The 19,094-nt window shown below is 36.9% G+C and overlaps 1 protein-coding gene across 2 annotated transcripts in view; it reads left to right on the top strand.

The window, feature by feature from the left end:
* loco (regulator of G protein signaling family member locomotion defects) overlaps nucleotides 1-16,693 on the top strand; it is a 147,891-nt gene extending 131,198 nt beyond the window's left edge. Inside the window, exons 3-11 of one of the 2 annotated variants that reach the window (XM_089640233.1) lie at nucleotides 610-732; nucleotides 3,349-3,681; nucleotides 4,647-4,823; nucleotides 6,213-6,449; nucleotides 8,926-9,144; nucleotides 9,992-10,240; nucleotides 11,700-11,927; nucleotides 13,340-13,631; nucleotides 14,975-16,693. In XM_089640233.1, the coding sequence (XP_089496359.1) occupies nucleotides 610-732; nucleotides 3,349-3,681; nucleotides 4,647-4,823; nucleotides 6,213-6,449; nucleotides 8,926-9,144; nucleotides 9,992-10,240; nucleotides 11,700-11,927; nucleotides 13,340-13,631; nucleotides 14,975-15,816 (2,700 nt within the window). In that variant the 3' untranslated portion in view covers nucleotides 15,817-16,693. Of the gene's footprint in view, nucleotides 1-609; nucleotides 733-3,348; nucleotides 3,682-4,646; nucleotides 4,824-6,212; nucleotides 6,450-8,925; nucleotides 9,145-9,991; nucleotides 10,241-11,699; nucleotides 11,928-13,339; nucleotides 13,632-14,974 lie in introns of those variants that run through there. The other variant, XM_089640234.1, reaches the window with a different exon arrangement.
* Nucleotides 16,694-19,094: the final 2,401 nt, after the last annotated feature.

A 19,094-nucleotide genomic window follows, 5' to 3' on the forward strand; every position in this document is an offset into this window, starting at 1 on the left:
CTGGAACAAGTGGGACCATGCATACACCCTCCAGGAAACATTTCTCTTGCCGGTCTCCTGCTGTTTCGTTCCATTTTCTTGTGCCCAAAGCTGCGGTATTGGCCTCCACACCATCTAACCACGTAAGCTTAGACTCCCAACGTCCCGCAGGATAGACCTCCCTTCACTTCTTCGTCCTGTATGCTAGACCTCCCAACACTCTTCGTTCTGCATGCTAGACCTCCCAACGCAATAGGCTATGTTGCAAGCTATACCTCGCACCGCTCCTTCGTCCTGCAGGCTAGACCTCCCAACACTTCTTCGTCTTGTAGGCTAGACCTCCCAACACTCCTTCGTCCCGCAGACCAGACTTTCCAACACTCCTACATCCTGCCAGGGCAAGAAGGGTATAAGTGTATCTTTCACTCTGGAGTGTCGAAACACGACCAACCATAATAACAGTGTCAAACGCGTGGTGTAAATGCGGCTTAACCTAATCAAGTAGTCCCTAACCCTCCTATAGGAGAAACTTTCTAACTTTGAATAATAAATTTTGCATTTATCAATGTTTCATGAGGTACATGCATAGTAAAATTTGTGTATATTAACGTTATTTTTGTTTTGTTCCAGGGGTCGGGCGGATCTCCTTTCGGGCGGTGGGCTGGAGGCTCTGGGCGGGCCCTGCAGCAGCGGCCCCATACTGCGCGCCGCCCTGGCAGTCTGGCCAACTCGGAACATGATATGTACACCAAGGTAAACATAATGCCACTTTTCCCTAAAAAGATCGACGTTCCATCATAAATTGATGTTAATCTTTTTCTATTGTGCCATTTAATCCTATTATACTATAACTCAACTGTGCCGTTTTACCCTTTAAATTAAAATTGACTTTTTGACTTCTTGAAATATTGGCATACAGAGCTCCGGGCCAAAAACGCCCCTTCTCTTTCATCATGATTTTAAAATAGTGGTTGTTGAAAAATTACTTTATTTGGTTGTATGTGAAAAATTATTTACACAGGGACATGGCTGCAATATGGGGAGGTTAAACTTTACAAAGGATTTGTTTAGGTTTTTTATATGTGGTACGTACGTTTTCGTCGTACCGGGCGAGGCAATTTATGGACGCGTTTTCATGGGTGGGAATAGCCGCTTAAAATGTTTCCGCGAGACTTAAGGTGTGGTTTTTTAATAAGGGGATTTGTGGAGTTGGGTTACCCTTCACCATTTGGGGGCACCCAGCGTATGGCTTTATTCTTAAATTTTTTAAGTTTTTTAATAATAAAATCGTGGATAAAATATCATATTCATTCTCAGTACTCCATTTATATACATACATAACATACATACATTTTATGGTGCAAATTCGAGTGCATTTGTTTTGAAAACTCCGTCACATCCAGCTGCTTTCCGCCCGCCCGCCCGCTATATACACTCTTCTTTGTACACGGAGCAAAATGAGTATTGCTGATTTATTAAAATCTTGTTAAAACGGGATAGCAAGCCGTTTGCTAATAACATTTTAGTACACTCTGAATATATCGGAACACGTGTTCATGCACCTACATTTTTCCTGACAGTACACAACGAGAAAATGGGGAAATATTAGAATTTTTATGAACACGTTTTCCGACATCGCTATGTTCGGGAGCGCCCTCCTCAAAGATATATTATTAATAACAGTAAAACAGATTACTTGTTTGAACCGAAAGTTGTACAAAAAAACATGCATTTCTGGAAAAATCATCATTCTTATGGGCTCTAAAATCCGAACCCAAGTCTTCAAATAATGATAATACGTTCTTGTTTTTTACTGATAGTTTATTAAGAAAACATGTCCGTTTATTCGTTAAAGGCTTGCAGTCCCGTTTTTAACCGGAATACGAATAATTTTAAGAGATTCTTAATAAATTAGCAATGTTTGATATCAGTAAGTTTTCTCCGTGTATAGATTGGCCTTAGCACCTTGGAAGTGTTAAAGCGTGAAAACTTGACTCTTGACTTACTACGCCAAATGAATGATGTTTTATTTGCGATACCAGTTTAATACGTGTGTTTGGCATTTCAAGGGTTATGGAAGACAAGGCGTATCATTGCCAATAAATTGTCCAAGGTAAACTGAAATTGATAAGTTAACTTTAGGCCTTTACATATCTGTTCAATTTCGAGGTTCTCCTGTTCTGTTTATTATAAACAACTTTTCGGGATTACAGAATTATTTTAACTCAAGGTTTTCCCCGCGTTATCTATTCTCTGTAACCCCCTTGCACTGATTCATAATTTATTCGTAAATAACCTTTGCGAGTTATAGGAAAACTGATGAAACATTACGTCACTACGCCTCTATTGTGATCTCCGAAAACACACGTGAATTGATTACATTATCAGGTTTTTTTATCGATGGGTAAATAAAACAACGCATAATTATAAGGTTAAACCTTTTAATAATGCCCTGTACACATTATTGGGAGTGAAAAATCTCTCGGCATATTTTCTTAGACAATGGCAACTTCCATAGCAACAATGTCGAATATTGGCGTTACTTTTGGAAAAAATCGTTTTTGGAAATAATTTGATTCTCAATGTGAACCATCAGCAGTTAAAACTTATTTTTCTCAACCCAAACTCAATTTCATTTCGCATTTTTTTTTGAGGTCGATTTTTAATTATCGTGGTTTCATAAAAAAAACACATCTCTTGCCCTCGAAAAAAAATTCGCTCTGCTCTCCTATTAAAATGTTTAGCAAGAATATCTGTAAAACCTTTTGTAATGATACAAAGAAAAACAGTTGGGACAAAAATATATTTTGTGAATAATTTCATCAGAAACCCTTTGTATTCTCTCTAATAACAAAAGCTGACAAAAAAATAATACAAATGTAATCAGGGGTGTATTTACTGTTGCAAGTCAAGGAATAATTATTACATAGGAATATTACTATTTACTTACTAATATTTACATATTACCGTTTGCTCATTATTACTAATGTGTTATTAATTAGCTATTTTTATTATCATTTGTATAATTATTCATACTATATTCCTCTTGTCATTGTCAGTATGGTCACCCTGTGATTATGGCTGATAAACCAACACAAATACTTTGTAATACCTATTTAGTTTACAGTAGACTGTTATTATTGCCAACTAAAAACGTACTGCCCAGCAAACTTAGTTTGAATAACTGTAGTGCTTTTTTTGTAATCATTTTGGTTTATATACATATTGAGTTTCTATAAATTTTTATATTTACTATAATTGTAAAGCTGCACATCTCGAAATAGGAATGCCCTAGTGAGATGAGCGCCTTATGATTTTATTGTGTTATACTATTTTTAAATAAAAGATGAACTATGGTTTTGTTTGCAGCAGTGCGAGGCTGAGGGCGGAGCCTCCCTTGAAGACCAGTCCAATGGGCCCGCGTGCTGGGCCTCCTCGCTGGAGCGCCTGCTGTCCGACCCGCGAGGCGTACACGCGCTGTCCGCTTTCCTTGAGCGCGAGTTCAGCGCTGAGAACATCCGCTTCTGGACGGCGTGCGAGCGGTACGCGCGCGCCCAGACCGCCGCTCGCCCGGCACTCGCGCACCAAGTGCACGCTCGCCACCTGGCCGAGGGTGCTCCGGAGCCGGTGAACGTGGACGCGCACGCGAGGCAGTTGGCGATGGAGAGACTGGCTGCAGCACCGCCAGATCTCTTCCTTCAGGTAACATTTTTATTTAAATTATTGCCACCCAAGACGGGGTATATATTTTAATGTAAAAATTCATTTATAAATGCTCTCATACCTTAAGTATTAGTTAGATCAGAGTTAGTGATGAAATGCTTTTGTTGTGACCAAATCCTTATGTATATATCTCATGGCCCAAGGGTTGTGGCGCCAAGTGCCGTTTATTTTCTATAAATAGATCATTGTCCTGTGCTTGTTGTTGAGCTTACATCATCGAGTGGGGAGAAGGGTCAAATAAGATTCTCGCGTCGTCGTGTAGATCTTGAAGTGCTTTAAAAAGTAAGCTAAGCAGAAAATCATAAATTATGCCCAGTGAAGAACGAAAACATTTTCACGCAAAAAAGTAACGGCAGTGTACAGATACTACCCGCCTAATTTCTTGAGAAAAAAAATTTGTCATTTTTATTTATTTAAAAAAACTATAACATTGCATTCTGTATGCAAGGTTATCAATATTGGCTTTTAATTTTGCCTTCAGGTAACAGTTTTATGTATGTATTGACGACCAACATCTGGCAAACCAATTAAAATCTATAACATTTTTTATTTAACTATGTATCTATAAATAAGGGTGTTATTGTTTCTGGAATTTTTGGGTGAACGCATCCAGCGCTGGTTGAACTTTTCGATTTTATTTTTACTTTACGTGAAAGAAACGGACAGGCAGTAAAACAAAACCCTCCCATTAGTGCTTACTGCGATAAGTTTAAGAATTATTTCAGAAATTTCAACGATTGACAATAACTATTGTATGGCAAAAAAATCATAAATATTTTACTCTATTGCTGAGGTAAAAGACCCTTTGGTCTCCTATGACATTGTGACATGCAGCTCTCTCCTTAACCGAGATTGCTTCTATATCTCTTCTGTTGACCTACAGTGCCCCTTCCGCATATATTATATTTGAGTTATTTATAGTGTATGTATTATTTGACCCTAAGGCCCAGAAGCAGATTCTAAACCTGATGAAGTTCGACAGCTACCCCCGCTTCATCAAGTCTGACATCCACAAGGAGTGTCTGCTGGCCGAGCTGCAGGGCCGCCCCTCCCCTTACCCGGGGGATCCCGCCCTCGCCTTGGGCCTCAGTCAGCACAGCCCTTCTCCCAGTCCTAGCAAGGTGAGAGGACAGTTTGAGATCAGCACTTGATTATATACTTACTGCCTTAGTGAAATGTTAATGTGAGCTAAACTGTGGATGACAAATATTTCAATAATTTTTGTGGTTCATTAGCTTAGTCTCGATCAGTGTCTATCAAACTGTATGCCGCAAGAAGTCTCAGGGGAGCCACGAAGGAAGAAGCCTCAAAACTGTTCATTTTAAATAATTCTTATTCAAATAAATATTTGTCACATTCATACAAAGTGGTGAAAATCTTTCGCTGACAAGTTAGAACTGTTAAGGCGATGCACTACATCGTGGAATATTTTAAATCGAACCTCTATCAATAACACCCCTTACGTAGATGGCGATAAGGTTTAAATTCCCGCTTAACACCATCCGCCTGTTTTGATTTATGCAAGAAAAAAACATGGCCAAAAAGTGCCTTTTAGTTTATATTGTGGATGTTCAGGCACAAATATTTAAATGTTTTTCGATCACTTTATAAATAACTTAATTTTCCACATTATACAATAAAACTATAACCGAAAATGGGTTCGTAAGTAGGAGATTTTGAACTTTAAAGCAGTTTTCATAGGCCTCATACATTATTTTTTTCTGGGCTTATAAAAAGACTTATCTAAAAAATACTCGATTATTTCAAATACCAGGATGTATTCTACTGGCAGTATTTAATTAATGCATCTGAAACATTTCTAGACTACCAAATTTTCAAACCAAAAATACATGATTTTGCATTACTATGTATGGCATCGCCTTAACTAGAAAAGTAAAAAAACTCACTGTTTGATTTTGATTTGATTCCAGAAGTGCAGAGGACATTAAAACTCCTTTCTGCATCATTTTCCATGTATCACTTGATTATCAAATGTACCATTGGGTCATCAATCGGTTAAATTTGGTCAATTAAATCTCTATTGCCATTTGGATCGTTGTCTTTTCGAATTTGTTTTTTCAACAACGCTCTGGAGAAATCAAAAAGGCGATAGGAGCAAAAACAGCTTGTGCGTGTTTAAGTTGTTGTTGCTTCCAGCTTCTCAATTGTGACATCATTATTCAAATATTGCTTAATAGTTGTTCGCACTTGTCTAGACCATTCGTCACTCACCTCGAGGAGTGTGGACGAGTCTATTCAATGGGATTGTTTACTTTAATTATAAAGTCAAGCCACAAAGTTCTTTGTCATTGCTTTCTACGAAAAAATGTGTATATAAAAATTCTAAATGGCGATGATTTATGTATTTACATATTGATGGTCATCAAATGTGAGCTTAAAACACCCCAAACCAAATTGTTTCCTCAAGCACACTTTGAGCCAGTTTTACAGTGAAATTAAAACTACGGCTATCATTATAATTGTCTAATCAGTACTTTTTCTTCTTTCAGTTAAAAAAGTCTCTCAGCAACGCAGAAGACCGGCGCCGCAAGTCCCTGCTGCCCTGGCATAGGAAACTCCGCAGCAAGTCCCGGGACCGGTGCTGCGAAGACAACGAGGGCGAGCAGCGGAGCCAAGCTGACGATGAGGAGGAACGGAGCGAGGCGAACCCTGAAAAGGATCCGCACGGCTCCAACTCTTCGCTGTTGACAGGCTGGGACGTGACCAGGGGACTTGGCTCTAAACAGGTAAACATTTATTTATTTCTTACAAAGTAATTTTTTTTTAATTTAGGTTTTATTTCAAGCGAAGCTATGAGCCCACAATGGAGTGCTGGTACCCACCCTGATGTATGGCAGTGAGGCATGGAACTAGCAAAGAAAGGATGAAAGTAGACAGAATGCTGTGGAAATAAGATCTCTGAGGCATATGTGTGTAAAACCATCCATGATCGTGTGAGAAATGCAGAGATTCGCAAAGAATGCAAGGTTGATGTAAGCTAATAAGTTAGATTAATTTTGGGAATGTAGAGCGAATGAACAAAGAATGGTGACTTGAATGCGAATGGTAGAAGTCGGGGACGCCCGAGGAAGACATGGCACAATCAAGTTAATCAAATACTGAGTTTGGACCATGTCAAGAGTCAGAATAACAGAAGAGTATGTATGAGACAGTGTATGAATGTGGATGAGGCAAAGAATGTGTGCCAAGACCGAGTTGTTTGGCGGTCTGTCCTCTGCCTACCCCTCAGGGGAAACGGTGTGATGATTAGTTAGTTACCTTTTATTTCAGGTGATTTGTGATTTTTCACCTTCAGGTACATAAAGGTTAATATGTATGTATATAATTCATATACAGAAGCTTACTTACTATATCTGTATAGTTGTGGTTTTTTGTAAATTCTTTATATATTCTTCCTTGCCAACAGTGAATGTTTGGCACTAGCACTACCACAAGAAAGTTTCGGAAAGTAAATAAACAAAACCACAAAGGAGCTCATTCCAATGATAAAAATGTAGTTGACCAATACCAAAATGAAAACTAAACTTTTAGGTAATTAAATTTCACATTCAAGTCATATTACACAAGCATGTGTACCAATGTGAATATCTTAATAATAATAATAATGATTGGATTATTTGTATAGCGCCGTTTTCGTGAGAAAATCACATCAAGGGTGCTTAACAACTTAATTTATTCATTTAATCTATTTCTATCACTTAGGGCGGCTTGCACCATAAGTTAAATTTGATTTAAATATAATTTTAAACACATTATTTGATTTAAGTCGACTTGGCGTCTTGCACCACAAAATTTAATTCGTTAAATGCGTTTAAAGAACTGTCAAAGTTAAATACCCAAAAGCGGCTGTTTAACTGAGTTAAACGTGTTTAGCCCTACTCGTAAAGCAGTACTGTCAAAAATATTTAGGTTATCTCTTCGATTTCTGATTGTGTTTAAAATCTATCTCATTTTAATTTGTATTCACAATGAACATTTGGGATTTGTATTCTGACGATCATGAAGAAATTATGTTATTGAAATTATAAATAACTTAAATAAATTATAATATAGTCAGAAAAGTAAACAAGAGAACAAATTTATTTGAAACACTCAGTGCCAAGAAGTTTCAAAGAATATTTCGTCTCAGTAAAGAAATGACATCATTATTAGTGCAAGAAATTGAACCTCAGTTAAAATTCAACACCAATAAAACATCAGCGAGGTGCTCGTAACTTGGAGCTAACACTCCTTATCGAGGAGTACTTTGCAAGGTTGTAAACTTCTAATCATACCTACAGCATTCTTATAATACTTAAACAATATAATATGTAAAAGAAATAAAAAAAAACAAAATTACTCGGATAATTGTTTTATTTTTAATTCCAACAACAGAAGCTCTTTTTGTATTATTTCATCATTATGTCTATTTGCTTTAACTTTTTCTTCATAAAATAAATGAACACACTATTAAACCACACACACAATCACAAAATATTTTGACACTTCAAGTAAAATGAAACATCGTAGCTGTTTTATTTACGCGTAAATGGCGGTAAACACGCGGTAACTGTTTTACCGACGCGTTAAACGCGTTTAACTAAAATTGCCACCGAACTGCGTGGTACAGGACGCAACTAAACGCATTTAAGTTAAATGTATTTAGGGTCTTAAATACGTTTAGTTAAATACAATTTAAGATAAAATTTGCGATAGTTGGTGCAAGTCGCCCTTAGACTTATAACTTGTCTAGTGACTTATAACCACTAGTGGCTTAACCATATGTTTTAATCTAACAAACCTCAAACACTCGCAAACAAAGGTACCCTAAAGAGAAGCTGGTACTAATGAAAGCGGGAAACTGGTAAATTTAGATCACATTCGGAGTCGATTTTGTGGTACATATAATTTTTTTTTATTAGATCTTTCGTTTTAGAGTAAATTGAGTTTGAAGTTGGAATTTCGGTTAAATTTGAAAAAAATCAGGCACTAGGCTGTAAATGTCAGCTGTTAAAATGTTTCCAAAAAATACCTGGATCCATTTGATCCGTTTTTTAACCCGTTTTAGTTTCCGAAAAAATGGAAAAAATAAAAAAAATTAAATCAAAATGATCAGATCAAAAAAAAAAGTTGTTTTTTTGGGTTCTCAGTGTGATGTTGAATCACCAGTTTGACAAAATTTTATTATTATTATTATGTATTAAATAAATCCTACCGTTTCAGTGTGACTCAACCTGCAGCTGCGAAGACCACAAGTCCTGCAACAACTCCTCACGCGGCGGAGCACTGTGCCGGGTCTTGCTGCCCAACGAGGCGGCGACATCCTCGGTGGTGGCAGTGGGAGAGGGGCAGGACTCCGTCAGGTCGCTGATCGATAGACTCCTGAAGAAACGGGCCCTGAATTATCTAGCCTACGAGGTCTATCTTCCCACCAGTAATAAGGTATTTTGCTTTTTATCTGTTCGGTTTTTATATATTTCCTTTGAGACCTATTTGTCATGAGATCATGTAGCTCTATATCTGCTTGTGTTTAAACAAGACTTATTCTTAATTAAGCGGGATATTTTCATCTACAGAGTGTCCGGAGTACAATGCGCTAACTTCGGGAGGTGATTCTACATGATGGTAGAAATAAAAAAGATAAATAACTTTATGGAAATTCCTTCGTTTATTTTTCTGTTTGTTTTAATATTCTATTTCACCAATGATGGGTGCAATAAAATCTTATTCAAGCTATTTTTACTTCCACTGCCTTTTTGGTATCTCCAATAATCCCTTCTTTATCTGCTGCGTATTTACAGTAGTATTTACCACTTCTGTAGGTTTTAACACAGACTGCGCTAGACGCAAAAGTTTGAATACTTGAAATATAATATTTGAATACAGGTGATTACTATAACACATTTTACTAAATACTACAATTTTCAATAAATAATAATAGTAATTATTATTACATCTATCTCATTCAATTCATAAACTCTTCATTTTCTTGTGGTGTAAAATCTGATAAAAACCATATGATTTACCTAAATATTACTATGTAAAACTTATCTCAATTAATCAATGGAAGTATAGCTGTAGGAAATGTCCCGTCTTGGTGAGGAGTCTGGGGGAGTCAAATTTTGGAACCAGTCTGACATTGCTAAACACCCAGTGATAACCCTGGTGATGATGACCTTTAAAAGGAACTGAGCAACTATCGAAGGAATCTGCTAAAACACGGGACACTCTACAACAGGGAGCCATGCACTACAGATTGTTAATAATACTTTATTTTATTTGTCAACAGCCCACGGACATAGACCAAACCTCCCTCGTGCTAGCCGGCAAAGAAGTGACAGTGGAACAGCGCGTTGTCTTCAAGCTGGACCTGCCCAATCGCAAGGTGATCTCCGTCAAGTCCAAGCCCAACAAAGCCCTGGGCGATGTGCTGAAGCCCATCCTTCATAAGTACGGCGTGGGAGCCTCCGGGGGTGTCACCGGACGCATCTGCGTCACCCTGGGGAACACAATGCTGGAGTTGACACAGCCAGTTCAGGTATGTTCCAAACTTCATTCAAATATATTTTTTCTGTTCTTGCCTTGGAACTCTTTTATTTTCTTACTAGCTGAAGTTCCCGACATTACCCGGACTTTACGCAGAGTTTTCTAAATCAAATGTACACAGTAATTTTACTCGTATTTTTAACGTCTAGTGTGCAAAATTTCAAATGTGTTTAAAAAATTAATTATAAACAAAACTTACATTTCTCAAATTACGCCGATTCTATTAATTACCACAACTTCAACTCACTTCATACACGACGTTTGATTTTTGACCAAATCTTATTATTTAAAATTCTTAACAATGGCCTCGACTCACCAGAGCTAATGAATTTAATAAATATTCATATTCCAACAAGATCAACACGGCAATCCCATTTGTTTCATTTACCTACATATAGAACTAACTTTAGAAAAAATTCACCAATTCCACGTATATGTGCCCAATATAATACTAAATTTCAAAACATAGACATTTTTAGCAATACACTTCACAAATATCGATTAGAAGTAACTCGTACGATCGAAAATTAATACAATAGTATGGAATGTATCAAGAGCATCTCATATCCTCATCCTAAATTCCTATTCCTCCCCTCCTCACCTAAAATATATATATATATATATTTTTTTTTATGCAATAAAACTCCATCTCCAATCAATTTTAATATAGGAGACTTTTTTGGCTTGACTGTATTTAACATGTATATATTTATATTTTATGTATAAGCTGTTTGTCTCTTACCAATAATTAATTACCAATAAATAAATTAAGCCCAAAAAATTTCATCAATAATTATCAAAATTCTGCTTTAAAGGGGTTGGAAAATTGGATGGTTCAAATCCACGCCGCCCGCCACAAACACCCTTCTTTATATAAATATATCTTGATAGCAGTGGGCGAAGAGGCTCAGTTTAGCGAACCGGATCACCAGTTCTAGATTGGGTTCGGTGAATTGTTTGACAGTTCGCAAATGAGCCAATGGTATGCAATAATCAGTAGTGACCCGTGAGTAATGAGAACCATTGAACAATCATACGGATCTCCGCTCACCGGGTCACTAGTCCGCCGCGGGTCTCCGGCACATTCGTTCTCAAAGATCCGCTTTTACAATTCACTTTTAACAAAATTTTATTTCAAACTTATCCTAACCCCATGAAAGAGTGCTTGCATATCATCTTTGGGAATGTTAAGCGGGGGTTCTATTCAGGGGGCCATACCTTTGCAAGAGGAAGAAGGAGTGAACCTGGTTTTTATTAAAGAACCCTGTTGTGTAAGGGACGAATCACAAAAGCCAGCCATTCATTCAAGAATCAAGCTGTAGAGGACGTATATGACCTGTTCTCATGCGACAAATGAAAAATTATTCACAGCTCAGATCAGTTCTCTGGAGCATTTTACTTCAAAATACATTGAAATCTGTCCATCAATGAAATGATTTTATCTCTTCCAGATTGCAGATGGGCAGCGGCTCCAAGTGGCTATACGCTCCACTCCGGTCCAGCAGACCGACTCTCAGAAGGCCCAGATGAAAAGCTCCCAGAGCCAGGGAGGGGCCCCGAGCGTCAATGGCAACGGTGGCGCCCCTTCCCTGGACGAGATCACCAATAGGGTGTTCGAGGAACTGCTGCAGGGCAAGGCGGAGAAGCACTCAGCCAATGTGGAGGAGGAATCCGTTAAAGTGAGTATTTTAAACATCTTGTTTTCAGTTCAGTTTCAGCGCCGGCAACCCGTGCATTTTTTGATTTTTTTATTACATGCTTTTTTTATCCGCCTCACTAGACAAAAGTCTATTCTGAGTTAGGTGTTTTATGTTACTTATTTTTTATAATTCGCTACCAGTTTCAAACACAAAAAATTGAATATTTTAATGCTGTTTTAGATCTAAAACAATGCATGACAGTGTTAAAAATGTGGATATTCGGAAAGATTGCTGATGTAACGTGTTGAGTAAGATTAAGAAAAGGACACTTAGATGGTTTTGGCATGTAGAGCGAATGAAAAAAGAGAGGAATGTAAGGAGAATATGAGGCCAATGAGAAATGGTTTAAGAAGTCGGGGACGCCTGAGGAGGAAGATATGGCACAAGTGAATCAAATACTTGGGTCAGGCCAGGAGTCAGAATAACAGAAGGGTATGAGTGAATGTAAATGAGGCAAGGAGTGTGTTCCAAGACAGTTAGTTAGTCTTAGATCTAACTGTTTACTGTAGGAAGAAGCCGGTGACGCCCCAGAAAGACAAGCCATATTCTAATACATTCAATATTAACAAGGTTAAAGTTGTACATAAGGTTGAAGTTGTTGTTAAGGATATAGGAGTATGTTGAGGGGATGAACAGAATAAGGAGTGCCAATACATATAATGCATTCAAGTGAATGGAAGAACGTACATCTTAGAAAGGGATAAGTTGGCTCTACAAAATAATTACCGTGAGCGATGGAGACTTCGGGACATTCGGTTTTGGATTTGCCCGCGCTCATTCAAAAAATCATACCTCCAATATTCAAAAAGAAGAATATAAACTGTTTACTGTGGTTTAAAGCTGAAGAATCCACCCATATTTCATCGTTCAGTCCATATTTGTAGGTTTCTTGGAAGATACATATATTCCTCCATGGTAGGTTTTATAAAAGTTTTGAATTTTGAAATAAATTCTAAAAGAGTCGTCTGCCTAAATTTCGGCAGCCATCGCTCAAGGCCTTGAGCGATGAGACTTAAATATGGGTAGCCATCTTTCGACTAGTTAAGAAAATGTAACACAACAGAGATATTACCAACCTAACAATCTTTCGTTTTGTGAATCAATTTATTATTTTATATAATATGGTTGATTTTCTAAATAGCCACATTGCAACCATAAGTTTCAACCTTTTGTCCAGCGAATCTTGTCGCAGGATTAAAATAATCCCAGAATGCAAAAATCAGACAAAATACAAATTGTGTTCAAATCCAATATTTTATTTTTAAAAAAATAGATCACTTTTACAAAAATTGACTTTGAGTTCAACGCATTTACTTTATTTATCAGTGTACTTTATGTGTTACTTTAGTGTTGTATTCAAGGATAGCATTTCACGATTCCCTTTATTGTAGTCAGACAACTGCAGCTCGGAGCACTCGTCTGGCATATTCGGGCGTTTCCTTCGGCGCGACGACCACCGCTCCAAGGGTCTGAAACTGAAGAAGGTCCTGGCGGCCGCCGCGCACCCGCTACCCGTCCCCCGCCCCAACAATAACAACAACTCCTCCAGCGAGGGGGGTTCCTCTTGCTGTATGGACGAGGGCAACTGCAACGGGACGCCACAGAAGCCACTTATCGCCAAACTGAGGGCGGGGGTCAGGATTCAGAATGCTGTCGGGGCGCCCAACGCCATGGAAAATACAGGTTAATATCTTATTCCAAGGATATTATTTATACAAGGCTTTGGATGACTTTTTTCAGGCAGCAATTTCATGGTTATTTTTTTTTTATGATACACCTCACAAGAGCACCCCTATCTGTACAGTGTAAAGGCAGGGGAACTCCACCCGGTTGGGCAGAGTTGTGAGACGGGTTAAGGTAGGGGCTATAGGAAGGGATTTATTAAAGTGGGTCTTGAAGAGATCCAGATTATATGAAGAAAGAATAATTGAGCTCGCTTGCGAGCCGACTTACACAAAAATGAGTCGAAGAAATGACGAATGTGAAGCCAACATCAACTGTGAACAGGTGTTCAGCTCATATCTGTTGAGTTTCACATACGTGCTCCAGTGCACCGGGATCAATGCTGCTTGCTCTTTCCAGCAGGCTCTATTGAAATACCTATAGATCAGACTCAGCATATCCACAATGCTTCTGTGCATTAGAGTGCCATCTCTAATGCACAGAAGCATTGGCAGATTTATAAATATTTTGGAGTTGCAGCACATATGTGACTCCCAAATTCAATTAATATTTGGCTAATTTATATAGCGCCGTTTTCGTGAGAAATCACCTCAAGGGCGCTTGTAGGACTTACTTGAGATTTGTACAGGGTTGGGTCACTATTAAAGATTCTACTAGCTCTATGCAAGACTCGTGACTGTGTATATGTAATCCATTGCAGTTAACTAAAAAGTCACTCTAATGTAATGTCACTAGACATCCACACATCTCCATACATTTCATTGGGTTTTGAAACAGTGACGAAATTGTTGCCGTGATAAAAGTCATCGAAGTATACCTGACCTTACGTCTTGTGGTAAAAAGAGCACAAATCGATCCATAAATATTTTAGCAAAATGTGACAAAAATTCACACTTAAACTTTTTTTTTCAATACCCTTGACGAATTTGGCATGACTTCTAAAGGTGTAATGTGCTCTTACATTACCCATAGAAAGCATTCAACACAGATGTGACAGAAGCGCACAAATGTTGAGCTAAGATAAATGCTTTTCATAATTAGATACCCGATTGAACTTGTTCTATTAAAAAGTTGAAAAGTACTTGCGAAATATTTCTCATTGGAGTATCTAGCCATCATCATTTAAAATCATTTGGAATTGCTAACTCCATTTAGATGTTGGGTTATGTTGCCTCTCTGCTGACCGTCTCACATGCAGTTCTTTTATGGAAGAAATAATGTCCAAAGTAATGATGTAATGTCTGTACATTCTGTACAAGAATTGTCCCTTTTCCAAAATTAACAAATAATTAAACAAATCTCCAGGGCTTCGGTTTAATAATTTTCTTTTCTATTATTTTCAGAATTTTTAGAGAACTTAAAGCAAAAGCAGCGAGCTCGATTAAAAGATAAGATGAACAACGTCAGCGCCCAACCCATCCTCAACGGCCAGGACCACCAGAAAGGCAAAGAGAACAAGGTAGTGCCTCCGTTCCAGGGATACGAGGAACGAGTCAACACCCAAACCTACCCTACCACCACCGTGCCCATAGCAGCCTTGAGAAATACCCCAACCATTCCACCCCTGCAGATAACTAAACCTTCTCCAGCTCCGAGACTGTCCCTCGGACAAGGGAGTCCCATCAAACTCACCCCCCCAATCATCCAACAATCTACTACAGGCACAAATAAACCTGACGATTCAGAGGGCTACAAGAATGACATAGATTTCTCAACACCCAAAAGCGGTTTCAATACCTTAGACAACACGGTCATAGAAAACAACAATTTGGACATCACAGTCTGCGCAAACCCGTCGAAGACCTTCGCAACCGATGCCGACTTAAAAAACGGCAACATAAAATACCACGGTAATCTCACACAAGATTATTTGAACAGTTCGACAACAAGTGGTAGTGACCATTTCATGAGGGCCCGCGATATTTTAAACTCTAGTTTTCATAGCACTAGTAGCTCTTGCGAGAATGAGCCGTTTAGGAATCATGTGGATCCTCCTCCCCTCCCTCCAAAGCCCAAGGTACTCCCCATCAAGCCGTCCAACTGGGGACACAACCTGGTCACTGATGATGCTCTCATCAACATGAGAATGCAGGAAGTCAGTTTGCCTGAAGTTGGACAGAAGGAGAACCCCGATAGAACTAAACGAACAGTGTATTTGGACCAGCCCAGCAGTAGTTTTGTGTAATTACAATGGCGTGTGCGAAATGACTTTATCGTACTGAAAATGACTTTGTTCCGAGTTGCACACCAACACAGGATTTTCTACAAAAAAAACTCTAAAACATATATGTACTGTATCCAACATAAAAAACAGCTTTGCAAATGAAGGTTAATTTGTAAAGGTATTTTAAAAAGGGTTTCTGGATATTTAAAAACAAGTGTTTCCAGAAACCCACTGGATGACGGCACCGACAACATAATCCCTTCTCTTTTGTTACATATTCAATTTGATTTTTAAAGTTTATTACGTAGTTAATTAATTCACTGTTAAAACATAAATTACGCAAAGTGTTGGTGAACTTTATTAGTTAGTTTTATTTATTAAATTTGTTGCCTTGTTGGAAGGGACCCACTGCTTTCTATATCATTAAATCCCTTGTACTTTAAGTACTAATGTATTAACTTTAATAGTTATTTGGCTTAATATTCCATGAGTGTTGTAAATATGTTCATACCCCGTGAATAATGGATAAGTTCAAACCTTCAATTATTTTGCAAAATCAGGCTTTAATTTGTTATCTCCTTGAGAAATATAATAAATTTTGAATTTTATTAGTTCATATGGTAGATATAGATGTTTTTTGGCCATTGGAAATACATAATCTCATTTCACAAAATCCCTAAAAGCATGCAAAAAATGTAATATTTTTTAAGTTATTTTTTCCCCATCACAATCAATACATTATGATTATAATTTGAATATTAATCATTTTATCACACTTTTTAGTAAAGTAATTTTATAGCTTATTTCCTGGACATTTTATGCATACTCTAAACAGACTGAAATATTAACTTTATCGTGGACCTAGATAATTAAAAGGGTATTATTGTAAATATATTTCTTAAATTTGTATTTTATTTTAAATATTGCTTTTTTAAAATACTTTGGTTTGTATTAACCCGAAAATTATGTGCCTGACATTTTTCTTTAAAGCTTTTGTGATTTAAAAAAAATTCTATTTAACTACACTGTATTGTTAGTACGTATTCATCATTTAGATAAATAATATATTTATATGAAACACTTATCAAATAATAAAACAATTATTTTTAACACCTTTGTTTTACTTATTTCATCAAAACCAGCCATTCAATATATAATTAATTAGTGTAAAAATAAATTTTAATTACATTAATTCCAATGATGTTACAATGTATCTAGGATTGTTATTGTCTCACAAAATTAAGATAAAATGTGGCAAGAAACTCTTTATGTTTTCAGTTAAATCTTATGTAATTCAAACACAGCTCAAGCGTAAATGTAACATACGTAATAATGTCCGCGTTAATAGATAGCGTTAATTTTATTGTTTCATTAAAATACACTTTTTGCATGTTATGGTTTAAAATATTAAGGCAAATTATTTGTTTGCGCCTGTACATACGCAATATGAATAAATAGTTTTGTCCTTATAAAAACTCAATTCTTTCAACAAAGGCATGCAAATACAATTTTGTATTGGTATGCCTTTCTTGAAAGTACAGTAGAACCCCGTTAATTCGAACCCCGATAATTCGAAAAAACGCGTAATTCGAAATTTTCGTCAAAAAAATTTCCGCAGAAAAATTTTTTCATACAAAATTTTTTTTAATTCGAAATTCGTTAATTCGTAATTCGAAATTTATTTTTGTCCGCGCACGATAATTTGTTCGTGTAATTCGAAAAAAATTGATTTTTGCGAAAATAAATCATAATATTTCGTAAATCTGAATCTAAAAGTCAGCCGTGGCGGTAAAACGCCGAAAAATGTATTTTTACGTGGTTATACATCGTCCTAATTAGTATTATTATTTTGTAAATCTAAATCGATTTACACTGGAATGTCGTACTTTTTCAAAATTATTTCGAATATCCGAGTTTGAAGGGCCGAGAAAATACGTTTTATGCGGAAATATGTCGTAGTTTTACGAGTTTACACCAAATATCTGAATTTAAAGGGTCAGCCGCGACGAAACTCGGCCGCAAAATTTCGATTTACGCGTAAATGTATTGTATATTTACGAATTTATTTCGAATATTTGAATTTAAATGGCCCGCTGCGACGGAAATCGGCCCCGAAATCTCGATTTACGCGTAAATATATCGTATTTTTACGAATTTATTTCGAATATCTGAATTTTAAAGGACCCGCCGCGACGGAAATCGGACGCGAAATTTCAATTTACGCGGAAATATATCGTATTTTTACTAACTTTACTTCGAATATCCGAGTTAAAAAATACGGCGCGACGGAAATCGGCCGAAAAATTTCGATTCACGCCGAAATATGACATATTTTTACGAATTTACTTAAAATATCTGAACTTAAAAGGTCGGCCGCGACGAAAAACTGCCAATAAAATTCGATTTACGCGGAAATATATCATATTTTTACGAATTTACATCAAATATCTGAATTTAAAGGGTCGGCCGCGACGGAATTCGGCCGCGCATTTTCGATTTACACGGAAATATATCGTATTTTTGCGAATTTATTTCGAATATCTGAATTTAAAGAGCCGGCCGCGACGGAATATGGCAGCGAATTCTCGTTTTACGCGGAAATATATCGTATTTTTACGAATTTATATTCGGATATTTGAAATAAAGGGCCGGCCGCGACGGAAAATTTCCGCGAAATCTAGATTTACGCGGAAATATATCGTATTTTTACGAATATCTCAATTTAAAGGGTAGGCCGCGACCGAAATCGGCAGCGAAATCTCGATTTACGCGTAAATATATAGCATTTCTACGAATTTATTGCGAATATCTGAATTTAAAGGGCCCGCCGCTACGGTAATCGGCCGCGAAAATAAAGAAATAATTGGTATTAATACGAATTTACAACTAAAATTCCACCTGGATTTGAAGAGGCGGCCGAGAAAATCGATTTTCGGCGTTTTTTTTTTTTTTTTTTCTTCATAAAATTTCGAATTACGTGGGAATTCGTTAATTCGAAATTTGATTTTTGATGTCCGGTGGATTTCGAATTAACGAGGTTCTACTGTATTGAGTATTATACGGAAAAAAAAACTATTTATTCATATTGTACAGGCGCAAACAAATAATTTGTCTTAATATTTTAAACATTAACTAAATATTTTAGTTTATATTCATAAAATAATTAAATTAACATCATCTATGAACGAGTAGATTATAACGTATGTTACGTTTAACCTTAAGTATGACATTGATAAACATAAAAATATTATAGGACCGGTCAGCGTTTTCATATTCAAAAGTTGCTATACTATCTCAAA

The sequence above is a fragment of the Hesperophylax consimilis genome, chromosome 15 (genome assembly GCF_061612785.1).
Source record: "Hesperophylax consimilis isolate HC1 chromosome 15, BYU_Hcon_1.0, whole genome shotgun sequence".
Taxonomy (NCBI): domain Eukaryota; kingdom Metazoa; phylum Arthropoda; class Insecta; order Trichoptera; family Limnephilidae; genus Hesperophylax; species Hesperophylax consimilis.